The 16,011-nt window shown below is 43.5% G+C and overlaps 1 protein-coding gene across 4 annotated transcripts in view; it reads right to left on the reverse strand.

The window, feature by feature from the left end:
* The window catches only part of TBC1D14 (TBC1 domain family member 14), a 199,948-nt gene that overhangs the window by 25,219 nt on the left and 158,718 nt on the right, over positions 1-16,011 (reverse strand). For all 4 annotated transcript variants that reach the window (XM_030191163.1, XM_030191164.1, XM_030191165.1 and 1 more), the window contains 4 exons: positions 14,273-14,367; positions 9,751-9,822; positions 9,290-9,418; positions 308-417 (listed from right to left, as the gene is read on the reverse strand). In XM_030191163.1, the coding sequence (XP_030047023.1) occupies positions 308-417; positions 9,290-9,418; positions 9,751-9,822; positions 14,273-14,367 (406 nt within the window). The remainder of the gene's footprint in view (positions 1-307; positions 418-9,289; positions 9,419-9,750; positions 9,823-14,272; positions 14,368-16,011) is intronic.

Below are 16,011 nucleotides of genomic sequence, written 5' to 3' on the forward strand. Positions count from 1 at the left end.
CCATGCAAGTGTATACATGTAGCTTTAACATAAACTTATCTTCAAATAAGACATACATGGGTACCCTGTGTTTGAAAATTGCCTAAGTTTGTGCATGTCAAAAAGTACACATGTATATTGCCAGTTAAGTGCCCTATTGAAAATTTACCCACAAATGATCAAAATGTGGCATTACACACTTATTTGAAAGGCAAATAGCACTGTTTTGAAGGTTGTCAGCACTGCTCTACATAAAAATTCTACGATCAAATCAAGATGTGTGTGACAAATTATCAATATTTCCACAAGCTATATTTTCCAAACTTACCAATCAATCAAGTATATGTCTGGAGTTACATTATTTTTCTTGAAATGTGCAAACAACCTAGGCAAGTTTTCTTCAAAGAACACCTCAAAAGCTGCATAATAAGTCAACATCTGAAAAGCAAAAAAATCATAAAGATGATTTAGATGTTGGTTCTCATTCTTTCGTGTTCAGCTCCTACCCGTGGAGAACTACAGTAGATTCCAGTAAACTGAGACACATTGTGACTTTAGTATTTTACCCCAATTAAGCGGCTGCCCCAGATAAACAAAGTTCTCAGAGTACCATGGAAAAAGAGTACAGGACAAGTGCAGATTAAAGTAAAAAGGTTTAATTTATTCTGAAACACATTTGAACAAAACAAAAATAAAAGTTGGAAAGTACTGATAAATACATAGTGAAAGCAGTAAAGGTAAAAAGTTTTCATTTATTCTGTAACACAAAAAGTTCTACATTGAAAACAGTAAGGTACTGTATTAATGTTGGAGGTACCTTGACGAGCTTTCTTGACTACAGCTGAACAAAATCGGCACAGGTCTTATATATAACCTTTTCCCTAAAAAATGGCACTCAAAGCAGTTTAGAAACTGTATCCTGTTCCATTTACGTTATGGAGCAGTTCCCATTTGCCTTCAAGCTTAACCCTGCATCCAAAACTTCATTCATACACAAAGACTAGATTCCATATAATCACGCCTAAAACTTTGGCACCAAAATGAAATTCACTTAGGCATATTCTATAAAGTACGCTTTAATTTAGGCATACATTATAGAATAAGTCTAAATTTCCACACGTTTTATAGAATACGCTGAGCTTTGGTCCACGTGACTAAATTTAGTCGCGGTCAATTATGCCAAGTAAAACCTGGTGTAAATCCCGACAACTAAATTAGGCGCGGAGCAGGTGTATTCTATAACAACATGCAAAGATTTTAGAAACGCTACGACTTGCCCACTACACACCTATAACACCACCAACTTTTCAGCTATGCAACACATATTTACATGCACCACATTACAGAATTAGAAAGAAGACCCTCACTGGTGTGACCCTCAATTTCTGGAATAGTAACATAGTAGATGACGGCAGAAAAAGACCTGCAAGGTCCATCCAGTCTGCCCAACAAGACAAACTCACATGTGCTACTTTTTGTGTATATCTTACCTTGATTTGTAACTGTCATTTTCAGGGCACAGACCATACAAGTCTGCCCAGCACTATCCCCGCCTCCCAACCACCAGCCCTGCCTCCCACCACCGGCTCTGGCACAGACCGTGTAAGTCTGCGCAGCACTATCCCCGCCTCCCACCACCAGCTCTGGCACAGACCGTATAAGTCTGGCCAGCACTATCCCCGCCTCCCAACCACCAGCCCTGCTTAAGTGCTATTGGAATCATATCCAATAGCACCTAAGGAGAAAACCAAATCATGTGGGTTTCCAGAAAAAGCTTAATCAATAGAAATAAAACAAAATAAAACATGGAAAAGAAAATAAGATGATACCTTTTTTATTGGACATAACTTAATACATTTCTTGATTAGCTTTCGAAGGTTGCCCTTCTTCGTCAGATCGGAACTAAGCAAATGTTGGTATATATAAGTGAAGCATCAAAGCATTTCAGTGACAGTCTAACAGGATGGGGGTGGATAGGTGAGACACAGAAAAGATATGCATGGAGACAGGAAGGTGACAAAGCAGTACAATTTTATGGTTTAGAATGAGCTAGAAAACCCAGATCTTAGTTAAGTCCTGTCTGGTGGGTGTCAAAATATTTAATCATTCTGATTTCAAAGGTCTTACGTTCCTGTATTGTTTTAAAGTTCCCTTTAAGGATTCTTACCATGAAATCACTGGTACAGTGTTCTGGTTTTGTGAAGTGTTGCCCCACAGGCGTGACATCCTTATTGGTACTAGCATTTTTCATATGGTGTCTATGTAAATTAAATCTCTTCTTTAGCCTCTGACTTGTTTCTCCAATGTAGCAGCCTTCGTTGCATTTTTTACACTGAATGATATATACCACATTGGAAGATGAGCACGTGAAAGATTCCTTAATGTTGAATATTTTTCCTTTGTGAATGACCGTGGGGTCCTGTGAATTGTTTTGGCATAGTTTGCAGCTGGATATATTGCAAGGATGTGTGCCATTCTTTTCTTTTTGAGTCTGTGTTGGGAGCTTACTTCTAATTAGCTTGTGTTTTAAGTTGGGTGGCTGTCGGAAGGCCAACACTGGTGGGGATGGGAATATCTCTTTCAGTAATTCATTCTCCTGGAGTACAGGCTGCAGATCTTTTATGATTTTTCTTAATTTTTCCAGCTCTGGGTTCTATGTCACTATAAGGGGGATTCTGTCTGTGGCTTTTTTTTTTTTTCTTTGTACTGTAGCAGATTTTCCCTGGGTGTTTTGAGGGAGGAGGCAATATTCTTTTTTTTTTCCACTTTAAATTTTTTTATTAGAATAACACTGCATCAATCAATTTCTCAAAAAGCACATTTTGCTCACATTAGTCCACGCAGGGGCTCTTAGATACTGAGCTACAACATCAGGATCTAACTTACCCCCCATGTCCACTACCACAAAACTCAGAATATCAAGATAGTCCCAAAAACAGTAACCACTTCCCAACTAAACCGTGCGTCCCTAATATACAACATCCCCTTCCCCATCCCTCTCACCAACTCCAACCCCAACTCAACTAGAGGACTCCCCCTGAAACTTTGAGGCCCTCTTACTTCCCTTCTCCTCCCCCTCCCATCCCCCCTAACCCATCCCCCTCCTACAATACTCCACAAACCTAAATACTGGTCAGTCGCTGTTGCAATCGAGCCCAACCACCCTTATGTTGCTTTGCCCCCTCCCCAAGGTAAGCTGTTACTCTCTCATTTGTATTAACTGCCCCAATTTACATTTCCAGTCACTCAATGTCGGAGGATCTGCCCGCTTCCAATATTGTGCTAAGAGGCACTTGGCTGCTGCCAACCCCCATCGCAACCATTTCCGCTCCTTCCAAGAGTCCCTCTCATTAAATAAGCCCAAAAGGCACATCAAAGGGCTGCACACCAACGATGATCCAATCAACTTTACTAATCCTTTCATGACAGCCTGCCAAAAGGGTACCACCCCAGGATATGCCCACCATATGTGTATAAAGGAAACCCTTTGTGAATTACACCTCCAGCATATGTCTGATGCACCCGGGTACATACTCTTCAATCTCTCCGGTGTGTAATACCATCTGGTTAAGACTTTATATGCATTTTCCTGCCCCAAAGCACATACCGAAGCTTTCTGAACCTCCCCACAAATAACTTCCCACTCCTGATCAGTAAAACGGTGAGATGGGACTTGGGATAATTTATGACAAACCCCAGTAGCTCCAGCACCTGAATAGTCATTCGCGTGGACTCCAGAGCGCCTTCCCTTGAGGTGCTCTTCACCAGCCAATTGTTGAGATAAGGGAACACATGCACTCCCAGTCTGCGTAGCGATGCTGCGACTACAGTTAGGCATTTGGTAAACACTCTGGGCGTAGACGCCAGGCCAAAAGGCAGCACACGGTACTGAAAGTGCTGTGTTCCTAGCCGAAATCGAAGATACTTCCTGTGAGCTGGAAGTATCGAAATGTGTGTGTAAGCATCCTTTAAACCCAGAGAGCATAGCCAATCGTTCTCTTGAATCATGGGAAGAAGGGTGCCCAAGGAAACCATCCTTTTCTCGAATAAGAAATTTGTTCAGGGCCCTTAGGTCTAGGATGGGACGTATCCCCACTGTTTTCTTTTGCACAAGGAAGTACCTGGAATAGAATCCCAGCCCTTCTTCCCCTGGTGGAACGGGTTCGACTGCTTGGGCCTCTAGAAGGGCAGAGAGTTCCTCTGCAAGTACCTGCTTGTGCTGCGAGCTTTAGGACTGAGCTCACGGTGGGCAATTTGAAGGCTTGGATTCCAGACTGAAGGTGTATCCTAAATGGACAATTTGAAGAACCCACCAGTCGGAGGTTATAAGAGGCCACCTTTGGTGACAAAACATTAACTTCTCCCCAACCGGCAAGTCGTTCTGTACGGACACGTTTACTGAGGCTATGCTGAACTGGAGCCAGTCAAAAGCCCGTCCCTTACTTTTGCTGGGGAGCCACAGTGGTCTTAGGCGCACGCTTTTGACAAGAATGAGTGCGCTGGGACTGAGCCTGGGCAGGCAGCCGAGAAGCGTACCTACACCTAGCATAGGAATAGGGAGCACTCCTCTTCCCTCCAAAAAACCTCCTAGATGAGGAGGTAGTAGCAGAAGACGACCGGCGGGAGAGAGAATCCATAGCATCATTGTGCTTTTTGATCTTGTCAACAAGATCCTCTCTTTTCTCACCAAAACGGTTATCCCCCCGGCAAGGAACATCCGCCTTCCGCTGCTGGACCGAATGATCCAGGTCACTGACACTATACCTTGGCAGCAATCCTGGATGCTACATCAAAAGTGTCGAATGTACCACTGGCCAGGAATTTGAGACATGCCTTCTGCTGCCTGACCACCTGGCGAATTAGCTCAGCCTGCTTCAGAGGGAGTGCATCAACCAAGCTGGACAGTTGCCTCACCGAGTTCTGCAAGTGGACGCTCATGAAGAGCTGGTATGTCTGGATCTTGGCAGCAAGCATAGCAGCCTGATACGTCTTCCTGCCAAAAGAGTCCAAGGTTCTAGATTCTCTGCCTGGGTGCGCCGAGGCATAGTCCTTAGTGCTCTTGGCTCTTTTGAGGGCGGAGTCCACCACCATGAAATTGTGAGGTTGCTGAGACCTCATCAATCCAGGTTCACCGTGGATCCGATATTGGGATTCAGCTTTTTTCAGGATCATGGGATTAGACAGAGGAAACGACCAGTTTCGCATAAGGACTTCCTTCAGTACATTATGCAAAGGAGCCGTTGCAGCCTCTCTAGGCGGAGAAGGATAATCCAGGACCTTGAGCATCTCAGCCCTGGGCTCATCCTCAACCTCCATAGGGAAGGGAATAGCCGCAGCCATTTCCCGGACAAAGGAAGTAAAGGATAGACTCTCCGGTGGAGAAAGTCTCCTTTGTGGTGGAGGAGAAGGTTCAGAGGGAACAAAAGTACCTGGGATCTTCCTCTTCCTCCAACGAACGCTCATCTTCAGTATCGGACAAGACATCCCTCAGAGCAGTCCGAAACTGAGCCTGCCTCGACGCCGAGGAGCGACGTCCTTGATGGCGGTGCTGAGAAGTCGATGCCCGCCTGGACTGCGGTGAAGCATCCTCCACCGACGTCGAAGGGGAATCGACCTAGGTGGCAGCCGACACCAATGCCAAAGGCGGCACTGAGGTTGGGGACCTCACCACGGGCGAAGGGCCAGATACCGCTGCAGCAGACGGTATGGAAGGCGCAAGCACCCCCGACACTGAAGCAGACTGGCACTGAAATCCTCCCGGAAGCAAGGCCCTGATGCGCTCGTTGAGAGCCGCCTTCGGACAAGGCTGCCGGGTCGGTAAAGGAGCTGGTGGCAGAATCTGTCGATGCTCGGGAGCAGGTACCGGGCTGCCAGAAGACCAACGCATCAGCACCTAATGAACAGAGGGGGAGCGATCCTCTCGGGTGCCGATTCCTTTGACGCCCCGGAGCTCCCAGCACTGTGTGTTGAAGGAGAACGATGATGGTGCTTCTTCGCCTTCGCTCGATGCCCATCATCGAGACTCCTTGGTACCAATGAGGAGGACGTGGAATTCTCACGCCTCCTCGGGGCCGGGTCAGACGAAGGTCGGTCCCGGGGGGGGGGGGGCCTGCATAACAGGAGGCCTTGAGGCAGGTGGAGACCCACTCGATGCCTCACTGCTCCCAGCGCGAATTGGTCTTTCAGCAGCCATTACCTCTGCTCCCGACATCGATGCTTCCCTCGATGTCGATGCCGCCGACCTGGGTACCGATGTCGATGGACTGGACTGAGCCTCAAAAAGCTTTTCATGTTGGGCTTCTAGAGACACTTGGGTCCGTTTCTTCATACGAAGACACAGACTGCAAGCGGCTGGGCTATGGTCAGGCCCAAGGCACTAGATACACCAGACGTGGGTGTCGGTACCTGAGATGGTCTGGTTGCACTGAGTACAACGTTTGAAGCCGCTGGGAGTCTTGGATGACATGGAAGGAAAAATGGCTTCGGTGAAATCAAAAGACACGATTGAGCCTGTTAAAAGAAAAAGGCACAAAAATAAGGGAAAAAACCCAACAGCGTGGTCGAAAAAGAAAGGAAACTTTAAAAGGGAGAACAAACTAACAAAAGTAAAGGTACTCTCTCTTCTCTCTTTTTTTTTAAAACAATAATAAAAGAAAAAAAAAAATCAAAGAAAACGAAGACTCTCTCCTGGGCCTGAGAGGAGCAGCGAAAGCAAACACCACAACTCAATGCGGAGAAAAAACTGAGAGAACGCGTTCACGTGACGGGCGAGAAATCGGTCCGCGCATGCGCGGTGTGCACTGCAAGCACACCAGAAGACTCTGGCAAAACTTTTTTTATATTTTGCTTGCAAAATGCCAATTCCTGGGCCGACGCGGATGTCAACCCACATGTGAGAACAAGCAGCTTGCTTGTCCTCGGAGAATACCCCCTTCCATCAGCAAAGTGGTGGTCTCACCACCGTAACCAGGGAATCCACACTGGGAAGCTGAAATTTATCTTCCTCCTCTGGAACTAATGGGTAAAACAAGCCATGGCTCTTTCCTCTCTCAGCTGGTGAGACCCATTCTGCTGTAATCAGGGCCTGTCTGGATGCATCGGGAAGGCCTTAGGAGGACCTCTAAGCCCCCTACTGATCGACAAAGATGGAACTCCTGATGACGAAGCAGAAGACAACTTAGTTAAAATCACTGCTAATGCCTCAGAGCTCCTCTTTATGAAACAACCTCAGTACATTCGGATCATCCCCTTCCTCTAGAGGGAGCTCTCCCTCTTCTAACAGCTCCATCAATGATGGCTCCTCTGAATAGACCAAGGCCATTTCAGATAAGGAGGGAGAAGCAGTGACAGCCTCATCTGCCCCACTGCTGGAAGTATAAATGAGATCTCTTAGAAGCCGGAGGGGCAGCAGGGCGAGAAACGGTAGCACCTTGCAGTAACTCTGACTGTCCCTGCTTTAGTAAATAGGCCTGATAAAAGCAATACAAACTTCAGAGAAAAAGATCCCGATGCAGCTCAATAATGATCTGTTGGGCCCTGACAAAATGGCACCTGTTCCCACACATTCCTGCATCAAACTGCACACTGGCCCTGACCCCAGCGTATTTGAATGTTGCGCCAAACACAAGATTTGCTACCGCCGACCATTTCTTCCACGTTCCATGGGATTCCTGGCTTGCATCCACTGCAATGCCCTGACGCTGTAGCCCTCCAAGTGGATCTGAGTCAAACTTTAGTCAGTCTTACCAATGACGGTTGCTCCCCCCAAGCTCACAGTCTCCACACGTCTTAACACAGATGAGAAAGGCTCAGGACTGATACTCTGTTTCACACTCTCCAGCAAACAACTTTAAAACATTTTTTTTTTAAGGTTGTTATGCTGGAAAAGAACAGCTCCATAGAAAACAGGGGAGAGAAGAAGTAAAATCATGGGGCAGCAGAGACAGGGATCTGAAGACCGCAAGTATGACTCTGCAGACTCAAGCCACCCACAAAACTCAACTGGGGACCAGCTGACCAACTGGACCAGGAGCAAAGCATTCAGAACCGGAGGCTAAACAGCGAGTCCATCCACCTGCTGGAGACAGAAAATTCTGAGGAACTGGATTGGATTCCAAGAAAGATGTTGTATCGCTCCATGGTGCGACCGCACCTGGAGTATTGTGTTCAGTACTGGTCTCCGTATCTCAAAAAAGATATAGTAGAATTGGAAAAGGTACAGCGAAGGGCGACGAAAATGATAGTGGGGATGGGACGACTTTCCTATGAAGAGAGGCTGAGAAGGCTAGGGCTTTTCAGCTTGGAGAAGAGACGGCTGAGGGGAGATATGATAGAAGTGTATAAAATAATGAGTGGAATGGATCGGGTGGATGTGAAGCGACTGTTCACGCTATCCAAAAATACTAGGACTAGAGGGCATGAGTTGAAGCTACAGTGTGGTAAATTTAAAACGAATCGGAGAAAATTTTTCTTCACCCAACGTGTAATTAGACTCTGGAATTCATTGCCGGAGAACGTGGTACGGGCGGTTAGCTTGACGGAGTTTAAAAAGGGGTTAGATAGATTCCTAAAGGACAAGTCCATAGACCGCTATTAAATGGACTGGAAAAATTCCTCATTTTTAGGTATAACTTGTCTGGAATGTTTTTACGTTTGGGGAGCGTGCCAGGTGCCCTTGACCTGGATTGGCCACTGTCGGTGACAGGATGCTGGGCTAGATGGACCTTTGGTCTTTCCCAGTATGGCACTACTTATGTACTTATGTACTTATGTCTCAGCTCAGTTTTCAGTTCTCTATCTGCTGGTAGATGGACACAATTATTCCTGCAGGTTCTGGAATAGTGGGAACTTACATAATGTAATTGTCAGCTTTTCTAGCTGTTAATTGACAGGTGGATGTGCTGCTCTCTGCTTCTATATAGGGCTGTAGAAACTGTATACACTTATAGCAGTGCCTTGACTTATCAGCCTGTCTTATTTTTCTTAAGTTAACAAATGGTCTTTGTTTTTTGTCAATTAATTATCTTTAAAGCTTCTACCCCACTTATAGAAAGCTTGAGTAAATGCAGAACTTTTTGCCCGTTTTCCTTTTTTAAAATAATTGCAAGTCTACTTTTCTTGCAAGCATGTTCTTTTGAAATCTTCAATAAAAATAAAATAAAAACAAAAGCTTTTAAATGTAACTAAATTCCCCAATTCACCTCTAGGTCTCTTTGGGAAAATGGTTCTGCCTACTGTTGCACCTGTGTGAACAGGGAATTTCACACCTGGAAAGGGGATGTAAATGAGTAGATCTTTATGGAATACTCACCAGGCCCTGGTCCACTCGAAAAAATGCCATCTGACAGGGTTTGTTCAAAAGGTTAGAAAATGCAATAAAGGCATCTGCTGTATCTAAGTTCAAAATCAGCACAGCTGCAATGAACGACATGCCCTGAACCTATTGAAAATTAGGAAACAGAAGCACAAAGCCATGTTGGAATCAATGTTCCATAAACTGAAGAAAAGTATGCAATATAGCCGAGTTGGCTGTCTTGGGAAACCTATGGAACTTTGGAAGGCTAAGTGCTTTGAAAATATGCCTCTAGGAGACACTATCAATATTCTTAATATTTTTTCATAAAACCTATCAAGAAAAGGGAGTACATAACACATGACACACCTATTGAACACAAACAGTTAATAAGGTTACTTATGAATGCTAGTCTTAATTTCCAACATACAAAAAAAAAAAAAACACCACCACAAAAACGATGCAGAAACTTTACTTACGTAACCAACATCCGGTCTGTAACAAGTATAAGCACCTAAAATACTGTGCAGCATGTCATGGTAAGGCCCGCCCTATAATTAAAGAGCAAATTAACATATTCAGTAAAATAAAGCACTACTGTGTGTGTCAGCCAGCATGGATGCTGGAAGGTGGAATTACTCATGGAAAAACCCTCTGCCCTTTCGACTGTCACAGGAATAGCATTAGTCATTCGCTCTTCAAAACTCGGGTTGATCATCTATATGGAGACCTTTAGAACAATATTTAGAACTTAGGTTATGAATATTCCGTCACTAGGCTTTCATTATTATTTTCTCCTCTCTCATTTTCTCTCCTTCCTATATTGTTTTATCTCCTCTGATGAATTTCTCTGTTGGACGGGATAGTAAATCTCTCTATATAAAAGGCAACCCCAACGTTCTGAAGCCTCCACGGAAGTTGAGGCGCCCGAGATATCCGGTGTGCCCTGGAGTGTCTGCACCGCCCTCGCGTCAAAACGTCATGACGTCGAGGGCGGAGCTATGACACTCGAGGGCCGAAACGGAAACTGTGGCGAACAAGGCAAGTACCTCGGAGGGACGGAGGGAGGGGGCCCCTTGCTAGCGCCCGTTTCATTGCGTTCTGAAACGGGCATTTTTCCTAGTTTTTAATAAACTTGAAACATATACACAGCAATCTCCACTTGTACTATTATTTAATTGGCATGTTTATTTGTTTTGTCTTTGATGGCAAGTTACTGTTATTTGTCTTGTTTGTACTGGCTGTTTCAGTCCTTGTCATTTCAATTTGAAAACTCAATAAAAATTGTTTGAACTAAAAAAACAAACAAAAAACAAAACAACTTAGGTTGATCTGGTTCATATTACCACTCAATGGCAGGATGGATTACCAAGTGGTTTCATAAAGTTGATGGAGGAGACTGTAAATAAGAGCATTTTCATACCAAATCAAAATAAGGGATGACTAGAAAATGTGAGCACACCCTGAAGTCATGTAAAATGTTGGGCCTGCATTTATCCTCTAAATTAGGCGTTCTCAATCCAATCCTTGGGACTCAACTAGCCAGTCAGGTTTTCAGGAAACCCACACTCAATATGCATGAGATAAATTTGAATAAAACGGAGGTAGAGCATGCAAAATTATCTCATGCATATTCATTGTAAGTATCCTGAAAACCTGACTTGTTAGGTGTGTCCCAAGGACTGGGTTGAGAACCCCTGCTCTAAATAAAGGTGGTGGTTACTGATTAGAGCAGTGGGCTAAAATCTAGGAAAGTCCAGAGTTCAAATCTTACTTCTCCCTCCAAGACTCCTTGTGATCTTGGATAAGTCATTTCACCCAGCCCAAATCCATATCCAGCTTTAAACCTTTCTACTAAATTAGTTATCAGAACCCAGTGGGGCCAATTTACTAAGCTATGTTGGCCAGCTAATGTGGGTTTTACCAAGCGGTAGACAGTAGCGCAGGCCCGTGTTATTGTCTCCTGCACTAAAAAGGCAGCCATTACAGTAAAACACCTGTGGGAGTGGGCAGAAAATGGGAGTGACATAGGCAGGTAGAGAAGCGGTTGGCTGTGATAACTAGTGCACCGGTCAGTTCTGGTTGCTAGCTATCATAACTACAGATGGCAAAGTTGAACTTACCACCACCCCATGAGGAGACAGTAAGTGCACCTGCATTACCAGCAGTCCAGAAGAACAGTGCACCCCCCCCCTCCATAATATCAGCCCTCATCCCCCGATATTGCCACCTCACACATCATAAGGCCCTTTCAAATTACCCCCCCCCCCACACACACACACTTGAAGTTTTAATACCATGTGCACAAAGTCCATCCCTTCAATATACCCAACCATGTAAAACACCACCCAGAAGTATTTTGAGACTAGTGCTAGGGGACCAATGGCATCATTTTGGATCCTAGTGCTGAACCAGCCAGCAGTAGAAGAGGATCATTTCTGCCAAGAAACACATCACAACTGATGCTGACCCCCAGGGTAAGTCACATGGTAGGGGGTAGGGCTCTGGGGTAGCGGGACTTGGCTGCCAGGGGTGGGAACATTTGGAGGGACCTTATATGAGTGGGAGGGACTGGGAAACGGGGAATATGTTGGGACGCCTCAGGCAGATATCAGTTTGGCAGTGCTGGAGCTGCATTACAAGCATGGGATGACAGCGCAGATAGCCTGGACATGTAACACAGTTCTCATGTGTTACACGAGTGCCATTTAGTGATTGAGCAGAACTGGAAAAAAATATTGGGATAAAAACACCTGGAAGATGGACGCCAAATAACTGGAAATTTGAAAATGCTAATTTCGATACACTCTCTTACTGCTTAGAAGAAAATATAAATCTTGCCAAGAAACTATCTTGTATTTCAAACACTGGAATTTTGGAGGAAAAAGATTAACTTTTAAAATCTCACAGTAAACAGTAGAAACGGAAAGGAAAGAAGGGCATATTTGAAGTGTAAAGCCTTGATTTGCCCAATAAAAAACTTTAGAAAAATTGTTGGCAATGTCAGCAAATCAAAATCCTTTATTTTAAGACAGAAAAGAAAGATACATTACAGCTCAGGGGCTCTACACAGTTCAGGAAACACGCAAACCCCATTTGCGCAGGTTTAAAGAACGGCCTCTTCTCTGAGCAGCGTGAGCAGATCGCTGTTTGTGCTGCTTGTAAATTTTTTCCCCTTACTTTATGTCACACACCAACAGGAAGAGGGTGGTTGACATCGCTCTCTCCGCATCTCGGGAGTAGGGTCCACACTCAAGTCACCAGCCCAAAGACTGCTTAGTAGTCGAGGCCCCTTTGTTGTCTGGGAAGGTGTGGTCTGCTGCGAGGAGTGAGGAAGGAGAGTCGACCTCGCTGGGGCTGGAAACATCTCTATCTCCCCCTGCATGCTCAGTGCCTCCTTGCCCAGCAGGATGATGCCTTCTGATGCCGAAACTGACGTGGGACATGCTGCTAAGGAGGGAGTTGGTGAAGGCACAGAAGGACCGGAAAGCAAGACATCAGGACAAGGTGCTTGTTCACCATCTCCCACCATATCTAGAAAATGCTACAAAAACTGGATTTGGTGACTGGAAACATCTACTGAGGTAAACGTTTTGGGGCAGAAGATGGAGGATTTAACTAAGGCAGTGAAACAAGTTAAACAAGATTTTTCACCTCAGGTTAATCAGATTCAAGGTGACTTAAAAACTGTTAATGATTTCAAAAAACTGTGCTGTGAAGGATATCTTTGTGTTTCATAGGAAACTTGAAAATATTGACAATTATAACCTTAGGCTTAACTTAAGGTTCCTAACTTTCCAAGATCCCCTGGAATACCTCCTCTTGATTTAAGAGTTATCTTATTACTATTTTGAAATTTTCCGCAGAAGCTATTCTCCCAGTGAACAAAATATACTATGTTCCTATATCTATATGGAAATCCCATGGAGAGCTGAAGGGTGGACAAGACCAGGGGTTTCAGCTGGATGTGAACAATATCTCTTCCATTCTATAACAATCTTTGTCTGAATCCTCGGAAAGAGCTATTTTATTAGTATATCTAGTTTTTGAGCAAATCTAAATGTCATTTTGAGATTGTATTTTAGGCATGCATTGGATTTATTTCTTGGTAAACGTAGTGGATTTATCCTGATGTAACAATCTACTTAGGAAAGGAAGAAACAATTTTTGGCTATGAGAAAAAAGACCAGAGACCTTGGTGCCACATTTTTATTAGCATATCCATGCAAATGTATGATAAATTTGGAAAAACTAAATATGCCTTTTTACCCCACAACAATTAAGGGCTTTTCAAGATGTGAAGATGATTCTTTGAGTGTGGTGCTATTGGACTTATTGAGAAATTATTAAGGGATTTATCCTGCTAAGCTTTTCTTTCTGGTTTTTTTTCCTCTTCAGAATGTTATATATATACTCTTTGCTATCTCCAGGCTTTTTTGAATCCACTTCCTCTTTAATAGTGGTCTAAGGAAGATCTTTCTTTTGTTTCTTGTAATTTTTGCTCATGTCATTTTTGTTCTGTGTTGCTTAAAGAAGAGTTTAATCTTGTGATTATATAATTGAAATTTATAAATAAAGAATTTTTAAAAATAAAATAAAGGTAGGTGTTCCTTTCTGTGAATCACTCGGAATGCTCATTTTAATACTAATGAGCTCTTTGTAATACATTTGCATAGGACTGCTGTTAGCTGCTATCCCAAATGGTAAAAACCACACAGAACCCCTTTGTGCATTAGACGCTGGTAATGTAATCGCTAGACTGGCTACAATAAGTTTAAATCAGACATTGCTAGCACGGAAAGCTTTGAGCATCGGCCCTGAATTTAATTTTTAAATTTCATGCCTACTATTTGGATCTTTCCCTCTAACATTTGCTTTCCAGAATAATTCTCTATTAACCTAATCTTTATAAAACAACATATCCTTCCCAGCTGAAAATGTATATAGAAAATGGAGATGAATGGCTGTATGAAACAGAAAAATATTCAATTACATACATACCTCCTGGAAAATACAGAGATTAGGAAATGTTCTGGAAATATCCAGTTTTATTAGTTCCAAACTTGCTTCTCTGTCTGCTGCAGACAACCCTGAATCTGCAGAAATAAATATACACTATCAGAATAGGAAAGGAAACTGTATGCAAAGCTGCACCACCCCCTCCCCTTACACACACATACATAGCCCAGTACCATTGAACAAGTAATACTTCCTGCCACAGGGGCACCACTTCTAAATTATATTTCAACCTTCCTGGACTCAACCATTTGTCAGCATAAACAGAGTCATATTGCACCTAAGATTACTGATCGAAGGACTGTGAAAATGAATAAAGTGTCTGCCAAGGGGTTGAGTTTCTTTAGATTATTTCTAAGAAATCCACCTCTCCAAAACTTAGAGACCTGTGCCCATCAGGTAATAACCAGCTTCTGAGAGACATTTTATATTATCATCTGGAATTAAGTGAAAATGAACCACCTCTACTGAGATGTAAGCTAAAATCTTTAAATGTCCTTTAAAGGAGTGGAGGAGCAGCCTAATGGTTAGTGCAGCAGGCTTTGATCCTGGCAACCTGGGTTCAATTCCCACTGTAGCTCCTTGTGACCTTGAGCAAGTCACTTAACCCTCCATTGCCCCAGGTACAAAAAAACTTAGATTGTGAGCCCCCTAGGGACAGAGAAAGTACCTGTATATAATATATAGAGAACTGCATACATCTAGTAGCGCTACAGAAACGATTAGTAGTAGTAGTCTATCCTATCCCTACCTAAGTATATGCCTATAGAGATCATTTTAGAAGGCTTACTTATGCAAAAGTCATACAAACAGCAGCACTTACATGTATAAATGGCCAACATATATACATTTCAAAAATCGGAAAACCAGGAGAAGCATAGTTTGTACAGAAACATGAATTATGCATGTATCCCAAACTCTACAATGGGAATACACGTATACTGAACAAAAACTGGGCATTGCCATTTACATACATAGTAACATAGTAAATGACAGCAGATAAAGATCTGAACAGTCCATCCAATCTGTCCAAATGTTACACTCATTATCAGTTCAAGATTAAATCAATAATGAATGTGATATTATATACTTTAGCACGAGTCTTTCTTTGGCGTCTCTGGGGCATAGACCATAGAAGCCTGCCCAATTCTGTCCTTATGTTCCACCTACTGGAGTTGCTGTCAAAGCTTACTGCAGCCTATCCAAATCCATTTTCATCTATGGGACCAAGACTGTAAAAGTCCACCCAACACTCTCCTCAGTTCCAGCTACTGAAGTTGCCACTGAAGCCCTTTCCAGCTTATCCTAAACTGAATTGCCATATATTGAACACAGACCTAAAAAGTCTGCCCGACACCGGCCTTAGTTCTTCATAGCCGAAGTACCTGTCCAAGTGTCACTCACACATCCACCCCCTGCAGCCATTTACGGGGTTATTTATTTATTTTTGTTTTCTACCATTTATTTTCTAAATAGGATTCCTTTGTGTTCATCCCAAGCCTTTTTGAATTCCATCACTGTTTTTGTCTCTACCACCTCCCTCAGGAGGGCATTCCAGGCATCGACCACACTCTCCATGAAAAAGAATTCCCTGACATTACTCCTAAGTCTACCACACCATAACCTCAGCTCATGTCCCCTTCTCAGAAAGAGATTTGTTTCTGTATTAATACTTTTCAAGTATTAAAACATCTGTATCATATCTTCCCTGACCCTTCTTTCCT

This window comes from Microcaecilia unicolor, chromosome 2 (assembly GCF_901765095.1).
Source record: "Microcaecilia unicolor chromosome 2, aMicUni1.1, whole genome shotgun sequence".
NCBI classification, from domain to species: domain Eukaryota; kingdom Metazoa; phylum Chordata; class Amphibia; order Gymnophiona; family Siphonopidae; genus Microcaecilia; species Microcaecilia unicolor.